The sequence below is a fragment of the Anas acuta genome, chromosome 21, assembly GCF_963932015.1.
Source record: "Anas acuta chromosome 21, bAnaAcu1.1, whole genome shotgun sequence".
NCBI lineage: Eukaryota > Metazoa > Chordata > Aves > Anseriformes > Anatidae > Anas > Anas acuta.
In genome coordinates, this window is record NC_088999.1 from 4,403,364 (window position 1) to 4,424,261 (window position 20,898).

General features: G+C 67.1%; 1 protein-coding gene across 10 annotated transcripts in view; it reads left to right on the forward strand.

The window, feature by feature from the left end:
- Positions 1-13,459, forward strand: part of AHDC1 (AT-hook DNA binding motif containing 1) — a 48,848-nt gene extending 35,389 nt beyond the window's left edge. For 6 of the 10 annotated variants that reach the window (XM_068658124.1, XM_068658131.1, XM_068658127.1 and 3 more), the window contains 4 exons: positions 6,174-6,342; positions 7,907-7,950; positions 8,100-13,160; positions 13,300-13,459. In XM_068658124.1, the coding sequence (XP_068514225.1) occupies positions 8,177-13,117 (4,941 nt within the window). In that variant the 5' untranslated portion in view covers positions 6,174-6,342; positions 7,907-7,950; positions 8,100-8,176 and the 3' untranslated portion in view covers positions 13,118-13,160; positions 13,300-13,459. Of the gene's footprint in view, positions 1-4,840; positions 4,988-5,267; positions 5,615-6,173; positions 6,343-7,690; positions 7,804-7,906; positions 7,951-8,099; positions 13,161-13,299 lie in introns of those variants that run through there. The other 4 variants (XM_068658130.1, XM_068658133.1, XM_068658128.1 and 1 more) reach the window with 4 other exon arrangements.
- The last annotated feature ends 7,439 nt before the right edge of the window (positions 13,460-20,898 follow it).

The following is a 20,898-nucleotide window of genomic DNA, read 5'->3' on the forward strand; positions in this document are numbered from 1 at the left end:
GCTGACACACTTGATTTTTTGGGGACAAACCACGGGAATTAGGGGGCCTCGCGAACAGCAGCACGAAAGCATTGGTTGCATTTCAGGGCCACCTGCTGTGCCCAGGACCAGCACAATGCGCCCCCCACGCACAGGGATTTAGTGGGGGGTGAGCCTGGGGAGCCTCTGACAGCCTCCGGGATGGGGGGGCGACACTGCTGACCCGGCTGTATGGGGGGGCTGGGGGTCCCTGTGCGCTGAGCACCCGTGGGTGCCACCTGGGTGCTTGCAGCACGTGGCTGGGAGGGCGCAGGAGGTGCTGGGCGCTGCGCTGCGCCCCCGGCTGGGGGTGGGCGTGCGGGTGGGCACGGGGAGGGGTGTGGGGGCACAGCTGTGTGTGTGTGCACCTGGGTGTCCATATACCTGCGTGTCCGTGTACCTACGTGTGTGTGTACCTCCGTCTGTGTGTACCTCCGTGTCCGTGTACCTGCACGTCCCAGTAGCTCCGTGTCCGTGCACCCAGCTCCGTGCACGTGCACCCTCGCAGACCAACGCGTGCACCTGTACCCATGCACACTTGTGCACCTGCCCCCGTGCCCGTCCCGCGTGTGCACCTGCGTGTGCACACCCCTGTGCTTGCACACCCGTCCCCATGCCCAAGCGCAGCAGCTCCGTGCGCGCCCGTGCCCGGTGCTCCCCTCGCCACGCTGGCAGCGGCCCCGGCGGCTCCCACCCCAGCTCGGCCCCCGCCGGCCCCGCACCGCGCCGCATCTCCCAGGAAACAGGAGCTGCAGCCAGGAGTTTCCGCTCAACTCCGATAAAAAAAAAAAAAAATAGAAAAAAAAAAAGAAAAACAACAAAAAAAAAAACACCCTGACACCAGCCCGGCCGTAAATCCTGCCCGGCCCTTTCTGCCTTTCTTGTCTAGCCAGTTTCTAAAATTGGCCGGGGGAGGCAACTGGCGGCTCCCCCCTGCCCGGACCCCCTCGGCCCCGCGGGGGCTGCTCCCCACCTGGCCCCGGGGCCGGCACCGAAGGGGTGCAGCGGCGATGCCGCGGGCTCAGCCGGCGCACCTGGCCCGGCACAGGGCCCCCGCCGCCCCCGGCCTCCCCCCGCTGCCCTTTTCCACGGCAGGGACCCACGGTGCCATGGGGGCTATGGGACACGGGTGGGCGAGGGTGGCTCGGGAGCCCATGGGGCATGTTGCCGGTGCCCCCCCCGGCCCCTTCGCGCCCTCCCCGGGCAGCCCCCCAGCCCCAGCGCCGGGGGAGCATCGGCTGTGCCGAGCGAGACCTCGGCACGGGCACGCATCCATCTGGCGCCTTCCAAATGTTACTGGCCTCGCAGCATCCCGGCCCCGCTTGGCGTTAACCCGCGGCGCACCGCGGCCTTGCAGCTGGCTTGGGGCTGGGGGGGAGCCGAGCTACGACCCCCCCGGTGGTCCCCAGCGGGGCGTCAGGGGCTGAGGAGCCACCTCGGGGTGCGTGCGAGGGGGTGGCACGGGGCTGGGGGACGGAGCCCGCTCCGTGCCGGGGCGGCCGCGGGTGTTACATGACCCGGCGTGGCCGGGCGCTGGGCAGGGACGCACCGGAGCTGTGACTCATGCTGTGGCTATAAGAGGGAGCGTGGGGAGAAAAGGGGGGGGGCTGTGGCCGTCTGCGCAGCCTCAGGCCTGCCTGCACACGGGGGGGGGCCCGGGGCACGCAGGGCAAAGCACCCCACGACGGCACCGGGGACGGCACCCGCGGGGGGGACCCGCGTGCCAAACCCCGGCACCCCCAAATTTCCCCCTTGGCACCCGGCTCCGCGCCCCAAAGGGCCGGCTGTCGGGGCGTCCCCGCGGTCCCCAGCGGGGAGGGGGCCGAGGAGGGGGCCAGGCCGGCTGCTCGCCTCCTGCGCCGGCTCAGCGGGGCGGGGGAACAAAGCTGGCACCGAGGGAAGCAGCTAAATTTAGCCCGTTTCCCTGCTAGCTCTGAACTGCGGCTCTCGGCTCCAGCCGGCCGAGGTGCCACCGTCTCTGCAGTCCATCTGTCGAGCGCTTTGGCGGCCCCACCTCCCCCCCCCCTCCCCGGCACAGCCCTACAGCCCCCCCCCCCGTGCGCCTGGCGAGGGGACCGAGACCCCTCCGGGGACAGGGGCTGGGGGGCAGCGGGTTGGTGTGAGGGGGCTGCGTCCGTGATGGCCGATGGCACGGGGTTGGGGGGAGCTGGGCATCGAGGGGAACATGTGGGGGGGTCCTGACCCCCCAAAAAAAGCAAGGGGAGCATGCCCAGGGGGGGCTGTGGGCCCCCAGGCCTTTACAGAGGAAAATGGTGATTGCAGGGGGGTGGAGGCGGCAGGGGAGGGGGTCGTGGCTGGGGGCTGTGCTGCCTCCCCAGCTCCGCGTGGCCCCCCCCCGGCAGCGTGGGATGCGGCAGCGGTGCCCGCAGGGGGGCTGCGTCCCCAGCTGGGTTTTGGGGTGGTTTCGGCAGGGAGCTTCCCACAGTGCCTTGCTGCAGCGGGGTGTGGTTGGGGGGGTGCCAAAACCTGCAGGTACCCGGCGCCGCCAGCCCCTCGGTCCCACAGCTCCCCCCCCCTCCCTGGTGCCACACCGGGTGCCTGAGCACCCTGGGGTGCCTCGGGGAGGTGTCAGCAGCTCTCCCCGCAGACCACATTTCCTTAGGGCCGTTTGCCCCCCGCAGAACCCAAACCCTTCCCGGCGGTGCCGTCTCCCTCCCAAAGCACCGCGGGGGTCCGGCAGCTCCCTGCGTGGGGAGGGGACCCCAAAACCCCTCTGCTCCGGTGACCTGTGGCCCCGCGATGGGAAGGGGAGGCCGAGCAGCTCGGCTGGACCCCGTTCCCTGGGATGAAACGCAGGCACCATCTGCTCCCTCTCCTAATTACCACCGCGGCGCAGAGGGCGAGGCAGCGGGGGGAAGCGGTGACGGAGGGGATCGAACAGCCCCGGGAGCGGGCGATGGCCAAAGGCAGGGGGGGTCAGGGCTGTTCATGAGCCCCCACACCTCCCAGCACCCGCCTGTGGCCACCCCCAGCTCCCCCAGTCCCAAGCCACCACCACCACGCACCGGTGGCACTGCGGCGGTGGCTGGGGACACCCCACGGGGGTGAGGGGGGCGCAGGGAGGAAGAGGAGGGAGCAGGAGCCGCGTGCTTTGGGGCAGGGGTCGCGATGCTGAGGCCGGGGGGGTGGCGGTGGGGGTGAAATGGGGGGGGTCTGCCCGCCCGCCCGACCCCCCGCACGGCGCGGGGAGGAGGTGGCCGGGGGGGGCTGGACGGAGAACACGGAAACCCTCGGAAAGCGCCTGCCAGGAAGCTGTCACTGGAGGGGATTTTCCATTGGTGTCAGCAGGCGCAGGACGGGCTCGGTGGGGATTTGCAGGGCGGGGGGGGGCCGGGTGCGTGTGAGCGAGAGAGAGGGGGGCGAAAGCGTGCAAGGGGGGGGCGGCAGGAGGCAGGGGGGAGCCCCCACGGTGCCCCCAAATGCGCGTGTGCAAGGGGGGAGAGCCACCACCGTGCCCTGGGGGTGCACGTGTGTGTGTGAGTGTGCAAGGGAGGGGTGGTGCCCCCAGGAGCGTGCAAGGGGTGTGCATGCACGAGTGGGGCACCCCCCTGATGCCACAATTTGGGGGGGGGGCACCTCCACGGTGCCCCAGCTGTGCGCGTGTGCAAGGGAGGTGTGAGCACACGCACCGGGGACGGACGTGGCAAGCCCGTGCCCACAGCACCCGCGTGCCGGGGGCGCCCAAAACGGGGGATTCGGGGCCCTCCCAACCCACCCCCGGTGCCCAGGGGGCCGGGCAGGCAGCGGGGTGATTGTGGGGGACCCCCCTGCACCCCACGCCAGCCCCCTGGGCATCTCGGCACGGGGTGGGGGGCGCGGGGCCGGCGTGTCCCCATCTGTGTGGCGGCTGCGTCCCTGCCGCCTGGCTGTCTCCCGGTGGCATCTCCGGCCCCACCCTGACGTCTGGGTGGCCTCAGAGCCGGGCACCAAACCACGGCCGTGTCTTGCGGGGCCGGCCCTCCGCCGCAAGCTGCCGCGACGCCGGTGCCAAGCGAACCCTTCCGGGGAGGGGGCCGGGTGCCAGCGGCCCCAGGGAAAGGGGGGGAAGGAGGTGGGGGGAAGGACGCAGCCCCCCGTGCCCTCGCCGTGGCACCTCTCCCGCCCCGCGGCACCGGGTGGCCGTGCCACCCAAGCGGGAGCCCCCCCGGGAAGCCAGCCGGGGCCGGGGGAGGTGGGGGGGGGGGAGGCCGTGCCGCCTGCTTCCAGCCTGCGCCGAGCCTGAAACCGTTAAACTAATTAAAGATTTGCAGCAGCAGGATTAAGCCCGGGCAGGGGAGGTGGCGAGCCCAGGTAGTCGATTAGTTCACCAGGCGAGGATATTGGATTTCTGCGAGGCGAGTCAGCAGTCTTCGGGGGCTGTTATCTTTGCGAGGCTCCAGGGGTCAGGAGGTGGGATGCAGAGGTGGCTGCAATTCCTCCCCCCCCCCCCCGCCGCCCGCCTCGCCCGCCGCAGCGCCCGGCCTCGCCGCCTCTCCCCCGCCCGCCTCTCCCATCCATCTCTCCCTCTCGCTCGCTCCCTCCATCCCTCCTCTCTTGTGTGGTCTCGGCTGGTGTTTTGTAACCAGCAAGGAAAAAAAAAAAAAAAGAAGGGAAAAAAAAAAAAAAAAAAAGAAGGAAAACGGCCCTACCCCTGGCTAGCAACCCAGGAATGGCGAAGTCCAGAGCGCCTAATGCGAAACATGTGGCAGCTGCCTGGGGCTGAGCAGAGGAGGTGAAAGTGAGCGCGGCGGCGCGGCGAGCATCCCGGCGCGCCCGGCTCCCTCGCCCCCAAATGGTGGCGGGGGGCCCGTGGGTGCTGCCCGGCCCCTCGGCTGGGTGGGGGGCGCAGGTGGTCCCGGACAGAGGGCGGGAGGAGCGCTGGCAGCACACGGGGAGCGTCGCCCACCTTGGCACCGGCCGCGTGGCCCCGCCGAGCCGAGGGCAGGAGCCCGGCACCGGGCAGGGTTTGGTAAGAGCCGGCGGCACCGCGCACGGCTGGGGGGGCGCGCACCCATGGGTGCACACAGCAGGGTGCCACGCACAGCAGCAGGGAGCCCCGGGCATCCTGCTGTGCGAGGATTTGCGAGCTCGGAGGCGGCTCCGTGCGCCCAGGGTGCGTGCGAGGGGCACCCCACGGCCCCTCGGGGGCAGCCGGGGCGCAGAGGAGGGGACGCGGCCGTGCCCCGTCCTCCCTGGCGAGCCGTGCGCAGCGTGTGCGGCAGGGAGCGGGTCCCAGCGGCTGTTCTGGAAAGCCTCCTGTTTGCTTCCTTCCTGCCTGACTCCCCTCCAACAGCTCTCAGCTCCGGGCACATTAGCAGATTCATCAGAGACTCGACCGGTCTTTCTAGCACATATTTTCCTGCTCCACATTGCCCTTGGTGTAACTCTACACCGTGCAGGCAACACAGCCGCGTTTCTCCGCTGGGCTGCGGGAGAGGTGCCTGCGCCTCCGTGCCAGCGCTGCGCCCAAAGGATCGCGGGGAGACGGGGAGGGGGCTGAGGACGGCCTGACAGGTTTGAATTCTCCTTCCCTGCCTTGTTGATAAGTTGTCACGCTAATCCAGACACCGGGAACAGCCTGGATCACGCCGAGCGGGTGCGTGTGGCTGGGTGTGTGTGTGTGTGTGTGTGTGCTGGGGGAGGGAGAGAACAGGCAGAGATTCACACGCGGCTGGGGGGGAAAATGCAGCCAGACGCAGGCACAGCCGGACCTCGCCGGGCTGGGGGGGGCTCCGCCGTGCTCCCCCCGTGCCAATGTGCACGGGCACACGGCCCCCAGGCGTGCTGGCATCGCGCGGGCACCACCGGAGCAGGCGGCACGGATCCACGCGCACACGCGTGTGCACACACGTGCACATGCACGGGAAACGTCACACCCGGGGAGGACGAACCCGAGGCTCGGGGGGAGCAAAGGGGCTCCCAGCCCCAAAACGCACCCCCATGTGTCCCTGGGCACCCAGAAATGCGCCCAATCCATGTCCCCAAACGTCCCTGGGGGGTTGCAAGCGTCGTGGTGCAGCCGGCGAGGCGTCGAATGCGGGGGGCGCGGCGCGCCTGGCCCCATAGCGGTGCTGGGCGGGGGGCTGGGGCTGTTTTGGGGAGGGGGGGGGGACACCGGGCTGATGCAGCGGGGGTCTCTGTGCTTGCTCGAGCAGATGGGAGCTCGGTCGCCTGCCAGCCCGGCGCACTGGAGAACGGTGCCAGCCCGCCAGCCGAGTGGTTCCCGCGCGCCCAGGGCTCCGGCCTCCGCCAGCCCAGCAGCGACGGCGACGGCCCCGACCGCAGCTTCAAAGTGAACCTGCACTGCAAGCACCCGCGGCCCAGGTACCCCGGGGGGGCCCTCGCCCCGGGACGGGGAGCAGAGGGTGCACCGGGGGTGGGGGCGGGCGGCAAAGCCGGCTGCTTCTCTGCCTTGGCGCTGGGGGGAGGCTGCGGAGCATCCCTGGGGGCTCCACGGCTTGGCAGACGGCTTGGCTTAGCGGGGTGGGGGCAAAGAGGGGTGCGGGGTGCTGGGAGGGGGCTGTGCCGTGGGTGTCAGCCCCGTGATGGGTGCTGGGTGCCCCTTCCCAGCCTTGGGTGCCAGTGCCATGTGTCCCCGTGCGCGCCCCGGGGCTGTCCCCGCAGTGCCACCCGATTGCAGCGAGGGGAAACTGAGGCAGGGGGCGATGCGGGGGCCCTGGGGCTGCTGCCACGGGGTGGTGTCACCGCGGGTGCTGCCCCGCTGCAGTGCCCTGGGGGTGGCAGCTGAGCAGGGGGTGTCCCTGGGGGGGGCAGGGAAGGAAGCAGGGCTGGGCACAGGGCAGGGGTGGGGGGCCAGGGGGGGCAGCACACAGACGGTGCCCAGCCGGGCTGGCCAAGGGGCTGAGGTCAATTCCTGAGGCCACCAACTGCCCACGAGCAGTGGCCACGGGTGGGCTGGGAGGCGGGGTGACACCCCCCGGATTTTGGGGGCACCCCAGTGCCTCAGCCCCCTCGTGCCACCCCAGAGCCGTGGCTCGGTGCGTCCCCATCCCGTGCCACGTCCCCAACACCGGGATGCCAGGGGGGGCACCACCGAGGTCCCCCAGCTGCGTGCCCGCTGCTGCCCCGGGAAGCCCCCCCACGCGTGCCCGTGGGCTGGGGGCACCCCCACGAGCCGGACCCCCACCCCTCGTGCCTGGCACGGGCAGGGGGGCGCACAGCAGCCCTCCCCTCCCACCCACCCCCGAACAAAGAACTTTGCTCCTCGCCCCCCCCCGGCCCCTGTCCATCCCGTTGCCGTCCCCCAGCCGAGCCGGGCCGTGCCGGGCCGGGCCGGGGGGGGCGCACGGCGGGGCCGGGGCGGGGACCGGGGTGTCCGGGAGCGGGGCGGGCGGCTCGGCGGGCGGGCAGCGCGGCTCGCCGGGGACACCTAGCGGCAACGCGGCCGCAGGGCCCCCACCGCGCCCGCTCCCCCCGGCCCGGCACCCCCGGGGCACACCGCGAGGGGACGAGGATGGAGCCCCCGGGGGTGGGGGGGGGGGTGGAGGGGAGACGGCCGGGGTGGGGAGGGGGTGGTGGGGATGGGGTGGGAGGTCCGGGGTGGGGTGGGAAGGGAGGGGGGGGTGTGGGGGGGGTTAACCCGAGCATCCCTGGACCCGCGTCCCCTCCGGCTCCGTGGAGGGGCTGGTCAACCTGTCCCCTCTGTCCCCAGATCGGAGGCAGCCTCCCCCTGCCCCGCTCGCAGCCCCGACGCCAGGGTGATGGGCACAGGCTGCCCTCTCGGCTGCGCCGGCTCGGGAGCACCCCAGGGAGGACCAGCCCCTGGTATGTCCCTTGCAGGGACTGGCGCTGCGAACCCTGGGGCACGGGGGGGGTAACCCGGGGACCCCCGGCTCGGGGCTAACCCTCCACCCCGCTTCCTTTGCAGAGAGCTCACAAAGTGCAACAGCAGGAGCAGCAGCAGAGCCGAGGGTAAGTCAGCGCTGCGCCGGGCGAGGGAGGAGGCGATGGGGTCAGTGGGGGAGCAGGGGGCCAAACGCGGGCACCCCCAGCGGGGAGGGAGCGGGCGCAGCCGGTGGCGCCCTGGGGGGTCCTCACTGTCCCCTCTCTGCCCCGTCCAGGTCCCTGTCTCACCATCCCCGACCCCCATGTCAGCAACTGCTCGGCCAAGCGGCACGCGGGGGAGGAGGAGTTCAGGATGCGCGTGAAGCCCCCGGGCCCAGTGGTAACGACCAGCGTTGTGCGCGGCTCGCCCGACTACGTCCGAGAGCCCAAATTCTACCCGCCGGGGCACCCGGCGCAGCGGCCCCCGGCCTGCCCGGCGGAGAAGGCTTTATCCTGCAGCGTGCTGAGCTTCCCTGAGGGCTCGTGCCCCGCGCTCGGCCGGGAGCACCAGGCAGGCTCGCTGCTGCACGGCGACCCGGCCGACCGGTGCCAGAGCGTGCACGGCGGCACCAAGGCGGCCGAGGACTTGCTGGGCTGCGCCGGCGAGCCCCGGATCCTGGGGGGCAGCGCGGAGGAGGCAGCCGCCCGCGACCGGGCGCCCAAGACCTTCCCCAACGCGACGCTGGCCTCGGGCCGCTGCAACGTCGACAGCATCGTCGCCCTGCTCCGGAGCAAGTGCGGCAACGGGCACATCAACCTCCACCCCGTGGTGCAGCTCATTGACATCATGAAGGACCTCAACCGCCTCTCCGAGGACCTCAAGAGCAGCGGGGTGCACCTGGACTGCGGCAGCCTCCGCGGCGGCGGCGGCGGTGGCCACGAGGACGGCCGCCTCCTGCCCGCCGACCGCGACCTCCAGTACAGCTTCTTCTCCTCGCCCTCCCTGGCCAACAGCATCCGCAGCCCCGAGGAGCGCGGGGTGCTCTGCAAAGCCGAGCCGCCGCGGCACCCCCGGCCCCCGGCCCGTGAAGGGGAGGCTGAGGGCGGGGGGGGGAGCGCCCCGCAGCCTCCTCCAGCCTCCAAAGCGCCCGCGGAGGAAGCCGGTTGCTCGCAGCCCGACGCCGGCGACTACTCGGACCTGGCCGAGGCGGACATCCTGAACGAACTGGCCTCCCTGGCGTGCCCGGGGACGCAGCTGCTGGAGTCGCAGTCGATGGAGGCGCAGCCCCAGTTGCTCCCGGCCCAAGAGCTGGACTCCCAGTCCCGGCTGCTGGATTCCCAGTCGCTGGAGTCGCAGCCCCAGCTGCTCGATTCGCAGAGCTTGGAGCCGCTGCCGGAGTCGCTGGAGCTGCAGAACCTGGAGCCGCTGGGGCTGCAGTCGCTGGAGCCGCTCTCCGAGTCGCTGGAGCTGCAGTCGCTGGAGCCCCTCTCCGAATCGCTGGAGCTGCAGTCGCTGGAGCCGTTGGCGGAGCCACTGGGGCTGCAGACTTTGGAGCCGCTGCCCGGAGCCCTGGAGCCGCAGCTCCTGGAGGCGCGGGCCCCGCTGCTGGCCACCGAGCCCTCGCTGCTGGAGGCGCAGCCGCTGGGGCCCGTGCCGGAGCTGCTGGAGGCGCAGGCGGGCACCGGGGACCCGCTGCGGCCCCACGGCCTGCAGCCCCGCCTGGGGGGGTGTCCCCTGAGCAGCGTGGTGAAACGCGGCCCCTGCGGGGGCCGGGGGGCCGGGAGGTGCGGCGAGGACCACCGCAAGTACGCGCTGCGCCGGACTGACAAGCCAAAGATGCTGTGCCGCAGGAGGAGGGCAGGGCGAGGGCGCCGGGCGGACGTCGCCCCCGAGAGCCGCGTCCTGCCCCTCGCCCTGCCCGCCGAGGTGCCCCCGGGGCCCGAGGAGCCCAGCACCACCCCACTGCTGACCCCCCCGCCGCCCCCCGAAGCCCTGGACTCCGACGAGGTGCCCAAGGCCCCCGCGGCGGGGAAGAAGAGCAAGTGCCGCGGGGTGCGGAAGATGGTGGTGAAGATGGCCAAGATCCCCGTGTCGCTGGGGAGGAGGAACAAAACCACCTACAAGGTGTCCTCGCTCAGCAGCAACCTGAACCTGGAGGGCAAGGAGCTGGCGGCCAGCAGCTCCATGGAGCCCACGCCGCTGCTCAAGATGAAGAACAACGGGCGCAACGTGGTGGTGGTCTTCCCCCCCGGCGAGATGCCCATCATCCTGAAGCGCAAGCGGGGCAGGCCCCCCAAGAACCTGCTGCTGGGCCAGGCCAAACCCAAGGAGCCCGCCCCGGAGGTGAAGAAGAGGAGGAGGAGGAAGCAGAAGCTGGCCTCGCCCCAGCCCTCCTACATCGCCGACACCAACGACAGCAAGGCCGACTACTCGGACGTGCTGGCCAAGCTGGCGTTCCTCAACAGGCAGAGCCAGTGCTCGGGGCGCTGCTCGCCGCCCCGCTGCTGGACGCCCAGCGAGCCCGAGTCCATCCACCAGGCCCCCGACACGCAGAGCATCTCCCACTTCTTGCACCGCGTGCAGGGCTTCCGCCGGCGCGGCGGCAAGGCGGGCGGCTTCGGTGGGCGCGGTGGCGGGCACGCAGCCCGTGCCTCCCGCTGCTCCTTCAGCGACTTCTTCGAGGGCATCGGCAAGAAGAAGAAGGCCCCCACCGCCGTGCACGCCGACCCCGTGCACCCGCGCAAGAGGGGCCGGCCGGAGCCTGACCCCGTGGGCAAGCCCAAGCGCAAGCGGCGGACCCGCAAGAACGGGGTGCTCTTCCCCGAGCAAAACCCCGGGCAGAGCTTCAGCGACAGTGCCTCCGAGTGGGCCGGGGAGAAGGGCAGCCCCTGGGCCCCCCACCACGGCCACGCCACCGGCCAGCCCAGCCGCAACTGCAGCTACCAGGGGGCCGAGGCCAGGCCCTTCCACGCCGCGGCGCTGGAGTCGGGCTCCTCCGGCCGGGCCGGTTTCTACGCCGGCAGCGCGGCGTCCTCGCAGGCCGAGGTCAGCCAGGAGCGGCACAGCCTCTTCACGGGGTATTTCCGCTCCTTGCTGGACTCGGACGACTCCTCCGACCTGCTGGACTTCGCCCTCTCGGCCTCGCGCTCCGAGTCCCGCAAATCGGCGGCCGCCTACACGGCTCCCCCCAACGCCCTGGCGGGTCAACGGGGGGGCTTGGCCGCCTACCCGGCCCGGGGGGGCAAAGTGGCGGCGGCGGCAGCGGCCCCCGGCGCCGAGGCCGCTTTCCACGCGGCCATGCAGGGCCGCCAGGCCTTCCCTCCCGGCCGCCCCGCCACCGGTTACGGGGTGGCACAAGGAGCCTCGGAGTGCCGCGGCGCCGAGGCCTTCCCCAAGCTGGTGCCACCCTCGGCCGTGTCGCGGTCGCCCACGGCGCACCCGGCGGCCAGCGGCACCCCCGGCTACCCCCAGTACGGCGGCTACAGCGCGGGGCAGAGCGTGGCGCCCGCCAGCGTCTTCCCCCCGGGGAAGCAGTACCCGTCGGCGCAGGACTGCCCCAGCAGCAAGGACTGCAGCTTCGCCTACGGCAGCGGCAGCAGCCTCCCGTCCTCCCCCAGCAGCGCCCACAGCGCCGGCTACGCGCAGCAGACGGCCGGCCCCAGCCTGCCGCTGGGCAAAGCTTCCTTCTTCAACAGCGCCGAGGGCGGCCAGTTCTCCAGCGCCGCCCACACCCCGCTGCGCTGCGACAGCCGGGCCAGCACCGTCTCGCCCGGAGGCTACATGGTGCCCAAAGGCTCGGCCTCCTTCCAGCCCTCGCCCGAGAACTGCCGGCAGTTCCCCAGCGCGTCCCAGTGGGCTTTCCGGCAGGGCTACGGCGGCTTGGACTGGAGCTCGGAGGCTTTCAGCCAGCTCTACAACCCGGGCTTCGAGTGCCACCTCAACGAGCCCAACGTCATCCTGGACATCTCCAACTACACCCCGCAGAAGGCCAAGCAGCAGACGGTCTCTGAGACCTTCTCTGAGTCGTCCTCCGACAGCACCCAGTTCAACCAGCCGGCCGGCTACCGGCGCGCCAACAGCGAGGCCTCGTCCAGCGAGGGCCAGTCCAGCCTCTCCAGCCTGGAGAAGCTCATGATGGACTGGAACGAGGCCTCCTCGGCCCCCGGCTACAACTGGAACCAGAGCGTCCTCTTCCAGAGCAACTCCAAGCCCGGCCGGGGCCGGCGGAAGAAGGTGGACATGTTCGACACGTCCCACCTGAACTTCTCCTCCTCGTCCTCCTCCTCCTCCGTCTACCCCTCCAAGAGGAGCACGGGGCCGCGGCAGCCCCGGGGCTCCCGAGGGGCCTGCGCCTCCAAGAAGGAGCGGGGAACGGGCAAGGCCAAGTTCCCCACCAAGTCGCAGCCGGTGAACCCCCTCTTCCAAGAGAGCACGGACCTGGGCTTGGACTACTACAGCGGGGACAGCAGCATGTCCCCCCTGCCCTCCCAGTCCCGGGGCTTCGGGGTGGGCGAGCGGGACCCCTGCGACTACGCCGGGCCTTACTCCATGAACCCCTCCACCCCCTCGGACGGGACGTTCGTGCAGGGCTTTCAGAGCGACTCCCCCGGCTTGGGGCAGCCGGATTTGGAGAGCAAGCACTTCCCCGCCCTCCCTCACCAGCTGGCGGCCCCCGGCCAGCAGACTGTTTTCGAGGCCGGGCTGCAGAAAGCCTTCTCGCCCAACTGCTCGCCCACCCTGGCCTTCAAGGAGGACCTGCGGGCGGGCGACCTGCGCAAGCTGCCGGCCTGCGACTCGCTCAAACACAGCATGCAGGGGGGGGGGGCCCTGCCGCACGCCCCGCACATGGCCTGCCGCGACCTCCCCATGCCTCAGCCACACTACGACTCCCCCAGCTGCAAAAATCCCCCCTACTGGTACTCACCCAACGCCAGCACCCGCAGCCCCTCCTCGTACGACGGCAAGGCGGGGGCCGGCATGCTGGTGGACTTCATGGGCAGGACGGACCCCTCGTGTCTCAACCCCCACCTGAGCAGCCCGAGCGGCGCCCACCCCCCCAAGGGCGAGAAGGAGCCCTTGGAGATGGCCCGGGCTCACCACCGAGGCCCCTACGCTTGCCCCCTGATCAATGACTTGAATATCTCCCCCGTACCGAGAGACTCAATGCTGCAGCTGCAGGACAACTACAGGTACCCCCCCAGTTTTGCACCCCAAGGGCACCCCGTCATGGCCCCCGCCCAGAAGAGCGGGTTTTTGGGGCCGATGGTAGAGCAACAGCACCCCGAGGACACTTTTACGGTCACCTCATTGTAGTGTCTGCTGACGTGCCAACCGGACAACGAGGTTTTGTTACAGGGTAGGTGCGGGACCCCCCCCCACTCACCTCGGGGCAGGGGGTCCGTGGGGTGCTGAGATATTGGGGTGTGGGGGGGAGTGGGCACGGGGCGCCCGGGCCCTTCTCACCCCCCCGCCCCGCTGTTGTGTTTCTCTTGCAGAGGTAATTTAGCCAGCACTTTTTTTCTGGAACACTTTTCAAGTTCTGTATTTAACTGGGATTGGAACCGTTTGTTTGTTTTCTAAAAAAAAAAAAATAAGAAAAAAAAAAGAAAAGAAAAAAAAGGGAAAAAAAGAAAAAAAATGAAAAAAAAAAAATAAGTGAAGCGAAAGAGAAAAAAAAATAACGGAAGAAGAGAAAAGGAAGAGAGAGACCCCCCCTCCCCCAGTTTTTTTCCCCCCTTCATACTAAAACCCGCTCCGTCTGAGAACGCCCCGGCTCTGCTTTCTGGACTGCCGCCCCCCACCTCCCGCCCCGCAGCAGGACAATCGGACGGACGGACGGACGGACGGCCAGCCGGACGGACGGACGGACAGCACCGGCCCCCGCCGAGCCCAGGGCAGAGAGGCGGCCACGAGACCTGGGGGGTCAGCGGCCCCGAGCCCCCTCCCCGGTGCCGCGGGGACCCTCGGCCGCCCTCGGAGGGTCTGGTTTGTGGTTTTTTTTTTGTTGCTTTTTTTTTTTGCTTTTTTTTTTGTTTTTCTTTCTTTTTTTTTTTTTTTTTTCTGTTTTCCTCCCCGTTTGCTCGCTTGCTGGGGGTGTTTTTCTCGCCGGATGACGCCGATGGGTGTTCGGGAGAGCTGGCCGCACACAGACTTTTTGGCAGCTTCGCCGTGGGGCTCGGAGACGCAGCCGGCGCCCAGTAAGTGCCACGTGCGTCCCCCCCCCCCCCCCCCCGCTGCTGCCTCTCCCCGTGGCACCCTTCGGGGCTGCGAGCACCCATGGGTGCTGCCAGTGGTGTCCCATGGCCGAGCACCAACCCGGAGACCTCGGCTGCCCCCGGGGTCTGTGGGTGGATGGGGTACGGGGTGCTCGGTGCCGGTCCCCTGGGTGTGGGGTGATGGAGGGGGGGCAGGTGGGTGCTGGAGCCGGTGAGCAGGACCCCAGACCCCTGGGTTTATTGGTGCCAAATGGGGGATTTTTGGGACCCCAGACCCCTGGGCAGGTGGGTGTTGGGTGAGCGGGACCCCACATCCTGGGTTTATTGGTGCTAAATGGGGGATTTTTGGGACCCCAGACCCCTGGGCAGGTGGGTGGCAAATGGGGGAGAGCAGGACCCCAGATCCTGGGTGTGTGGGTGCCAGATGGGGGATTTTTGGGACCCCAGACTCCTGGGCAGGTGGGAGCCAGACCCCTTGGCATGGGGATGCCTGATGGGGGGTCAGAGGGACCCCAAACTCCTGGGTATGTGGGTGACAAGTGGGCATGTGGGACCCCAAACCCCTGGGCAGGTGGCTGCCAAATGGGAGATATTTGGGACCCCAGACTCCTGGGCAGGTGGGAACCAGACCCCTTGGCATGGGGATGATCAATGGGGGGATTTTGAGACCCAAAACCCTTGGGCTTTTGGGTGCCAGATGGGAGATTTGTGGGACCCCGGACTCCTGGGCATGTGGGTGCCAAACAGGGGCATGTGGGACCCCAAACCCCTGGGCAGGTGGGTGCCAGATTTGGCATGTGGGAGACCCCAGACCCTTGGGCATGTGGGTACCAGATTTGGGGCATGCAGGACCCCAGTCCCCTTGGTGTGGGGGTCCCAGATGGGGATGTGTGGGGGACCCCAGACCCCTGGTCAGGTGGGTGCCAGACTACTTGGAATGGGGGTGCCAGATTTGGGGCATGCAGATCCCCAAACCCTTTGGCCTGGGGGTGCTGGATATGGGTTTATGGGACCCCAGACCCTTGGGCAGGTGGGTGCCAGATTTGGGGCATGCAGGACCCCAGACCCCTTGGTGTGGGGGTCCCAGATGGGGGGTTTGTGGGACCCCAGTCCCCTGGGCCACACAGGCAGCACCCATTCGGCCACGGAACCGGGCAGGGGGGGTTGGGGGGGCATCCGGATGCTCACCCCTGTCCCCTCTCCCCCCAGGCAGCCCAGCCAGCGGAGCCCCCGCGCCCTCGGCCCCCCGAGCCCACCCGACGGCCCCGGCCACCGGAGCAGAGAGGAGAGGAGGAGAGGAGAGGAGGGGGCCGCCGCCGGTGCCCCCCGGCCCCGCCGCCCCGCTTCGTCGTCCCCCCCCCCGGCCCCCGCCCCGGCCGTGGCGCCGGCGCCGCGCTCTCCTCCCGCCAGAAGCAGAGGGACTCTTTGGATTTATTATTATTATTTTTTTTTTTAATTTTTTTGTTTTTTTATTATTATTTTATTAAGTTTCGTTTTCTGCACAAAAACCAGCAATTGTAAATACTTTTGAAGAAAAGGAGAAAAAACAAAAAAAAAAAATGTTTAAGGAAAAAAAAAAAATTTAAAAAAGACGAAAACTCACAAAAAAAAATAAAAATAAATAAATAAAGGAGAGCCACACACCTGGGAGAGAATCAAAAAAGTTGACGGAGAATAAAAAAAATAAAATAAAATAAAAACTGAAGCGCAAGAGAGGCGGATATGCAGGAGAGAAGAGCAAAAACCCACCAGTATGCACTGAGAAAATTTATTTACAGATCGATCGACAAAAAAAAAAAAAAAAAAAAAAAAAAAAGTAACAATAACCTATTTATTGTATATAATGTTTTATTATAAATCGTGTCTTGTATATTGCATTCTGTACATCTGCTGTGGTTTTGTGGTGTGCAACTTCCGCATGGGTTCCTTGGGTTTCCGTTGCCTTTTTTTAATGACGATGATTTTGAGTTTTATTTTTATTATTATTAATAAGGACGACGCGTTTTTGGTTTTTTTTTTTTCCTCTCTTTTTTTTTTTTTTTTGGCAGTACACACCCAAAGATCCGAATTTGTATAAAAAAACGAAAAAAAAGGAGTTAAAAAAAAGGAGTTAAAAAAAATGAGTTAAAAAAAAAAAGAGTTTAAAAAAAAAAGTTAAAAAATGAGTTAAAAAAAAAAAAAAGATTTAAAAAAAAAAAAAAGAAAAGAAATCAATAACACACCCTCTTTGTGGGGAGGGGGAGCCGGGGGGGGGCACGGGGGGGCCGCTCTCCTTCCCGCGGTGACGAGCTCAGGGTGTGCGTGTGCGCGTGGGTGCCGGGGGGGGTCGGCTCCTATTTTCTCCCCAACCCTTTCCCTGTGTCCCCCCCCCTTCATTTTGCCCCTTCCCCTTCATTTTGCTTCCCCCCCCTTCATTTTCCTTCCCCCCCCCCAAACCCAGGGTTTGGCAACTTCTGTACAGCTTTGTGGATTGTGCAAAAAAAGAAAAAAAAAAACATAAAAAAAAAATTGACCGACCCCTCCCCAAAAATGAAAACCGGTGCAAAAAAAAAGGGCAAAATGCCCCCCAAAAAAAAAGAAAAAGGGGGGGGGATTTAAAATAATAAAATAAAATAAAATAACCTGGTCAAAATAGCAGCCCCCCCTCCCTCCTCGTGTCGCCCCCCCCCCTCAAGCTGACCCGCGCAGTGCTTGTGCTGACCCGGCCGGAGATGCCGTGGCCCCCCCCCATCCGGAGAGCCCCCCCCCAGCCCCCGCTCTTGCCCTGAACTGGTCTTTTTGTGTATTTAGGAAGGAATTTTTCATAGGCACTTTTTTTATATTAAAAGAAACCTATATATTGAGCCGTGCCGCTGCGTCCTTGCTTCTCTCGGGGGGGGCGGCACGGCCTCGCTGCGCCAAGGGGGGGGGGAGAAAAAGGGAGTTTGACCCCCCCCCCCCAAGGTTGGGGGGCTCAGCCCCAGCACGGCTACAAGGGGGGGGACGGCAGCGAGCAGGATGAGGCCCCGCGGTGGGATCCCTCCATGGGGTCCCCCAGTGGCACCAGTGGGCACCCGCTACTGGGAACGATGGGTGCCAACCCCCCCCCCCCCAACTCCCCATGCCCCCACCCATCAGCACCCATGGGTGCCACCCCCGGTGGGTGACGGAGGAGGCAGCGGCTTGGGGCTGCGGACAGGTTGAGGGCCAAAAGGGCTAAAAAAATGATGAAAAAAATTAAAAAATATATAATTAAGAAAAAAAAAAACTTCCAGGAATTAATGGGCAGCTCAGCCCTGCAGCATCCTTATTTTTTATTTTTTTTTGGGGGGGGGGATTTGAAGGATTTGAGGGGGGGGAGCAGCAGCTACCTGTGGGTGGGAGAGGTGAGCAATCCCGGCGGGGTCACGGCTGCTGCAGAGCAGTGCGCTGGGGGGGGGGGGATCGGGGGGGGGGGATAAAAAAAAAAAAAAAGGAAGAGGTTGCTATGGAGAGCAACACACGGCGCATACTGATGGCTGGGGGTGCGGGGGGAGCGGGGCTGCCAGCACCACGCCACCGGGCTCCAGCATGGCTGTGTGGGCGAGGGAGGGGGTAAAAGGGGGGGGCAAGGTGTTTTGGGGAGCCCTGACCCCCTCCTCGCCACGCTGGGGGCTCGGCATCTGCGCCCCCCCCCCACCCAGCTCCAGGGCTGCGGTGCGTGGCTGGGTGGTAACAAGTGAGCGTGGTGCCGTGCAGCCCCCCCCCCAAAAAAAAAATAATGGAATAAAATTGTTCTGGGGTTGGGAGGTGCCCCAGGGGGTGCATGGGGGTCTCCGCTCCCCTTTATAGGGCCGGGGTGCTGGGAGGGAGGGGAGAGGGGGGTGCCAGCCCCGGCCCCCCCCCAGGTGCAGGTGGTTTGGGGTGTGGAGGAGGCTGCGTTTCCACGGGGCAGGGGCCAAAGTGGGGGGGGACACGGCTCCCCTGCGGACCCCCCCAGCACCCTGGGTGCCCCCCGGGGTCCTTGGGGTAAAGCTGGGGGCGAGGGGAGGGTGGAGGGGAGGGGGCAGGGGGGGGGCTCTGCTGGTGCCTGCGATGCTGCAGCGTCCCCATCCCTGTCCCCGGGGACCCCCCACGCTCACTGCCTGTGGGGTGCACCCCTAGTGTCCCCATCGGGGTCCCCCCCCACCCCCCAAAGGCTGCATGCCCTTGGGGACATCGTGGGGGGCACCCAGCCTTGGCACCCCCCACCCCACAGCACCGGGAGGCTGCTGGTGGGGCAGGGACGGGGGCTGCAGCCCCCCCAAACCCACAGCCCTTGCGCACGCAGCACCCATGGGAGAGGGACACCCCCTCCAGGACACCCCAAAACTGTGCTGCCCCCCCCCCCAAACCTCCCTGCCTGCAACGGGGCTCTGTGGGGAAACTGAGGCAGGCGAGGGGGGGCCGTGCCATGGGTGCCCTGCACCCTGCACCCACCCCACGGGGGCTGCACCCATGGGACCAGGACCAGCTCTGGGGGATTTGGAGGGCACCAAACGCTTCTGCAGCGACCCCAAACCAACACCTTGCCCTCCCCGTGAGCCGTTTTCCCACCATTTCGCCAATTTTTGGCACGGAATGGGGATGGGGGGGGGTTGTGGCACCGCTAACGAGCGAGTGGCGCCCACCTTCCCCGTGTTAACGAGGGCCAGACCCGAAGTAGTGGGGGCAGAACCGGGAAATGAATCCCCCCCGGTGGCATCACCCATCGGGGCCGTGCCCCGGCCTTGTTCCTGGGGCGCAGCGTGGGTTTTAGATTTTATTTTTTATTTTATTTTATATTTTATTTTTTTTTAATAAATGCGATGAAATCCAGCGGGCGGGCTCTGCGGCTGGCGATGGGGCCGATCACCGAGGGTTTTATCAGCACGGCCCAGCGGCTCTGCCACCGTGCCAGGCTCTTGGCTGGGTCTCGCCAGCAGAGGCTGCTTTGAGGGGGGGGAAAAAAAAAGTACAAAACGCCTTCAAAATTTGGAGGGGAAACGCTCGCTTCGCCCTTTCTTCATTTGCGCATCGAAGTTTGGGGGGAGCCGCTTGCAGGGGGTGCAGCGCCAGGATTTAGGGGCTTTTCCCCCCAAAATCAGCAGCCCTGGGTGCTGTGCGCGGTGCTGAGCGAGGCACCGAGGCGCTGCGGGGGGGGGCAGGCGGAGGAAAGCCCCGGCTGTGCCTGGTGGGGGCCACCGGGGCCATTTTTTAATTAAGCAGCCCAAACGGCGCAGCCCTGCTCGCTCGGAGGCGGCTCGCTGCCATTTCGGCTTCTCCCATTCCCTCGGAAACAAAGCAGGAATTTGCCTCCCCTCCCTGCCCCCCCCTCCCACCTCCCAGCGTGGGGACAGAGCCCGGGGAGGGGGGGGGGGACACAAGGAGGCCGTGGAAATGCCCCCGTTCCAAGGGGATCCCGGAGCAGGGATGGGGACGGGGCTGCGCACCTGGCACGAGGCGGCACGCGGGACCCCCGTACCCACCCTGATGGGGGGGGACCCTCTGTGCGCCCCCCCCGGTGCCAGCTGAACCCCGACACCGGGCTTTCCATCGCCACCAGGACATCGGCCCCGGTGCCAGGCGTGCCCCCGCAGGTCACCTTCGCTCTGCTTCGCCCCAGCAGCGATTTTGGGGCCGCGGCAGGGCCCAGCCTTGGCACCGCGCGGGGCCGGGGGCCGGCGGCGCTGTCTGGAGCTGCCCAGGAGATTTGGACACCCCCCCCCCCCCAACACCCCCCAACCCTTCTCCTTCAAATTAATGGCTGTGCCGCGAAGAAAATTGAAGCCATTATTCTTAGCTCGCATCCTTTATACCCACGAACTTCAACCACTTGACATGCTAATCACAAGCTAACGAGGAAGGGAGGCGATTTCCCACGTCAGACCCGCAATCCAGTGCATCTGGCAGCCCCTGCCCGCCGCCAGCGCCCCTCCGAAGCCCCCCCCCCAGCTGCTGGCAGCCCCTCTGGCCGAGCCGTCCTCGTCCCCTGCTCCGGGACAACCCCGGGACAGCTTTGGGAAGGGGGCTGCGGGCAGGGGCCGGTGGCGGTGGCGGTGTCCCCGGGACGTCCCCAACGCGGGGAGGGCCCCCTGCGCAGCAGCGGGGGCGGCGCGGAGCCCAGCTGCAGCACCAGACCACCCCTGCTTTTCCCAGAGGAAGGGCCAGGCCCTCGCAAGCTATTTCCCCAACCCCCCCGCCGGGTTCCCCGTCCCCCCCCCCCCCTTTTTTCTCCTTCCGCTCCTCCGGCAGCGGCTCAGGCCCCCCAGCACCCAGTGGGATGGCGAACCCGCTTCTGCCCGAGCCCAGCGCCCGCAGCCCCGTTTCGGGGTCCCGCTGAGCCCCGGCACGCTCGCTGCGCCCACCCAGCCCAAGCCCAGCCCGTCCCCAGCCACCCCGGCTGGATTCGGCCCAGCCGCCGGCCGGGCAGAAAGCTCTGGAGTCCATTAACATTCCCCCGAGCCATCTAATCCCCTCTCTGCCCTGGCTCTGGCTTTTACTTTGTTTTAATCAAGCCCAGCCTGGCGCCTTTTAAATAACCGGGGCGGACGGCACCCTGCTCTGCGCCAACCCACGGGTGCTGCTGGCTGCGGGGCCACCGCTGCCACGGGTCCCAGTGCGTGCCCGTGTCCCCTGGTGCATGCCCGTGTCCCCCAGTGTGTGCCAGGGTCCCCCAGTGTGTGCCCATTTACCCTGGTGCATGCCCATGTCCCCAGCATGTGCCAGTGTCCCCAGTGCGTGCCATTGTTCCCAGTATGTGCCCATGTCCCCCAGTGCATGCCCATGTCCCCCAGCATGTGCCCATGTCCCCAGTGCACTCTCATGGCTCCCACGTGTGCCCATGTCCCTCGGCATGTGCCAGTGTCCCCCAGTGTGTGCCCATGTCCCCGGAATATGCCC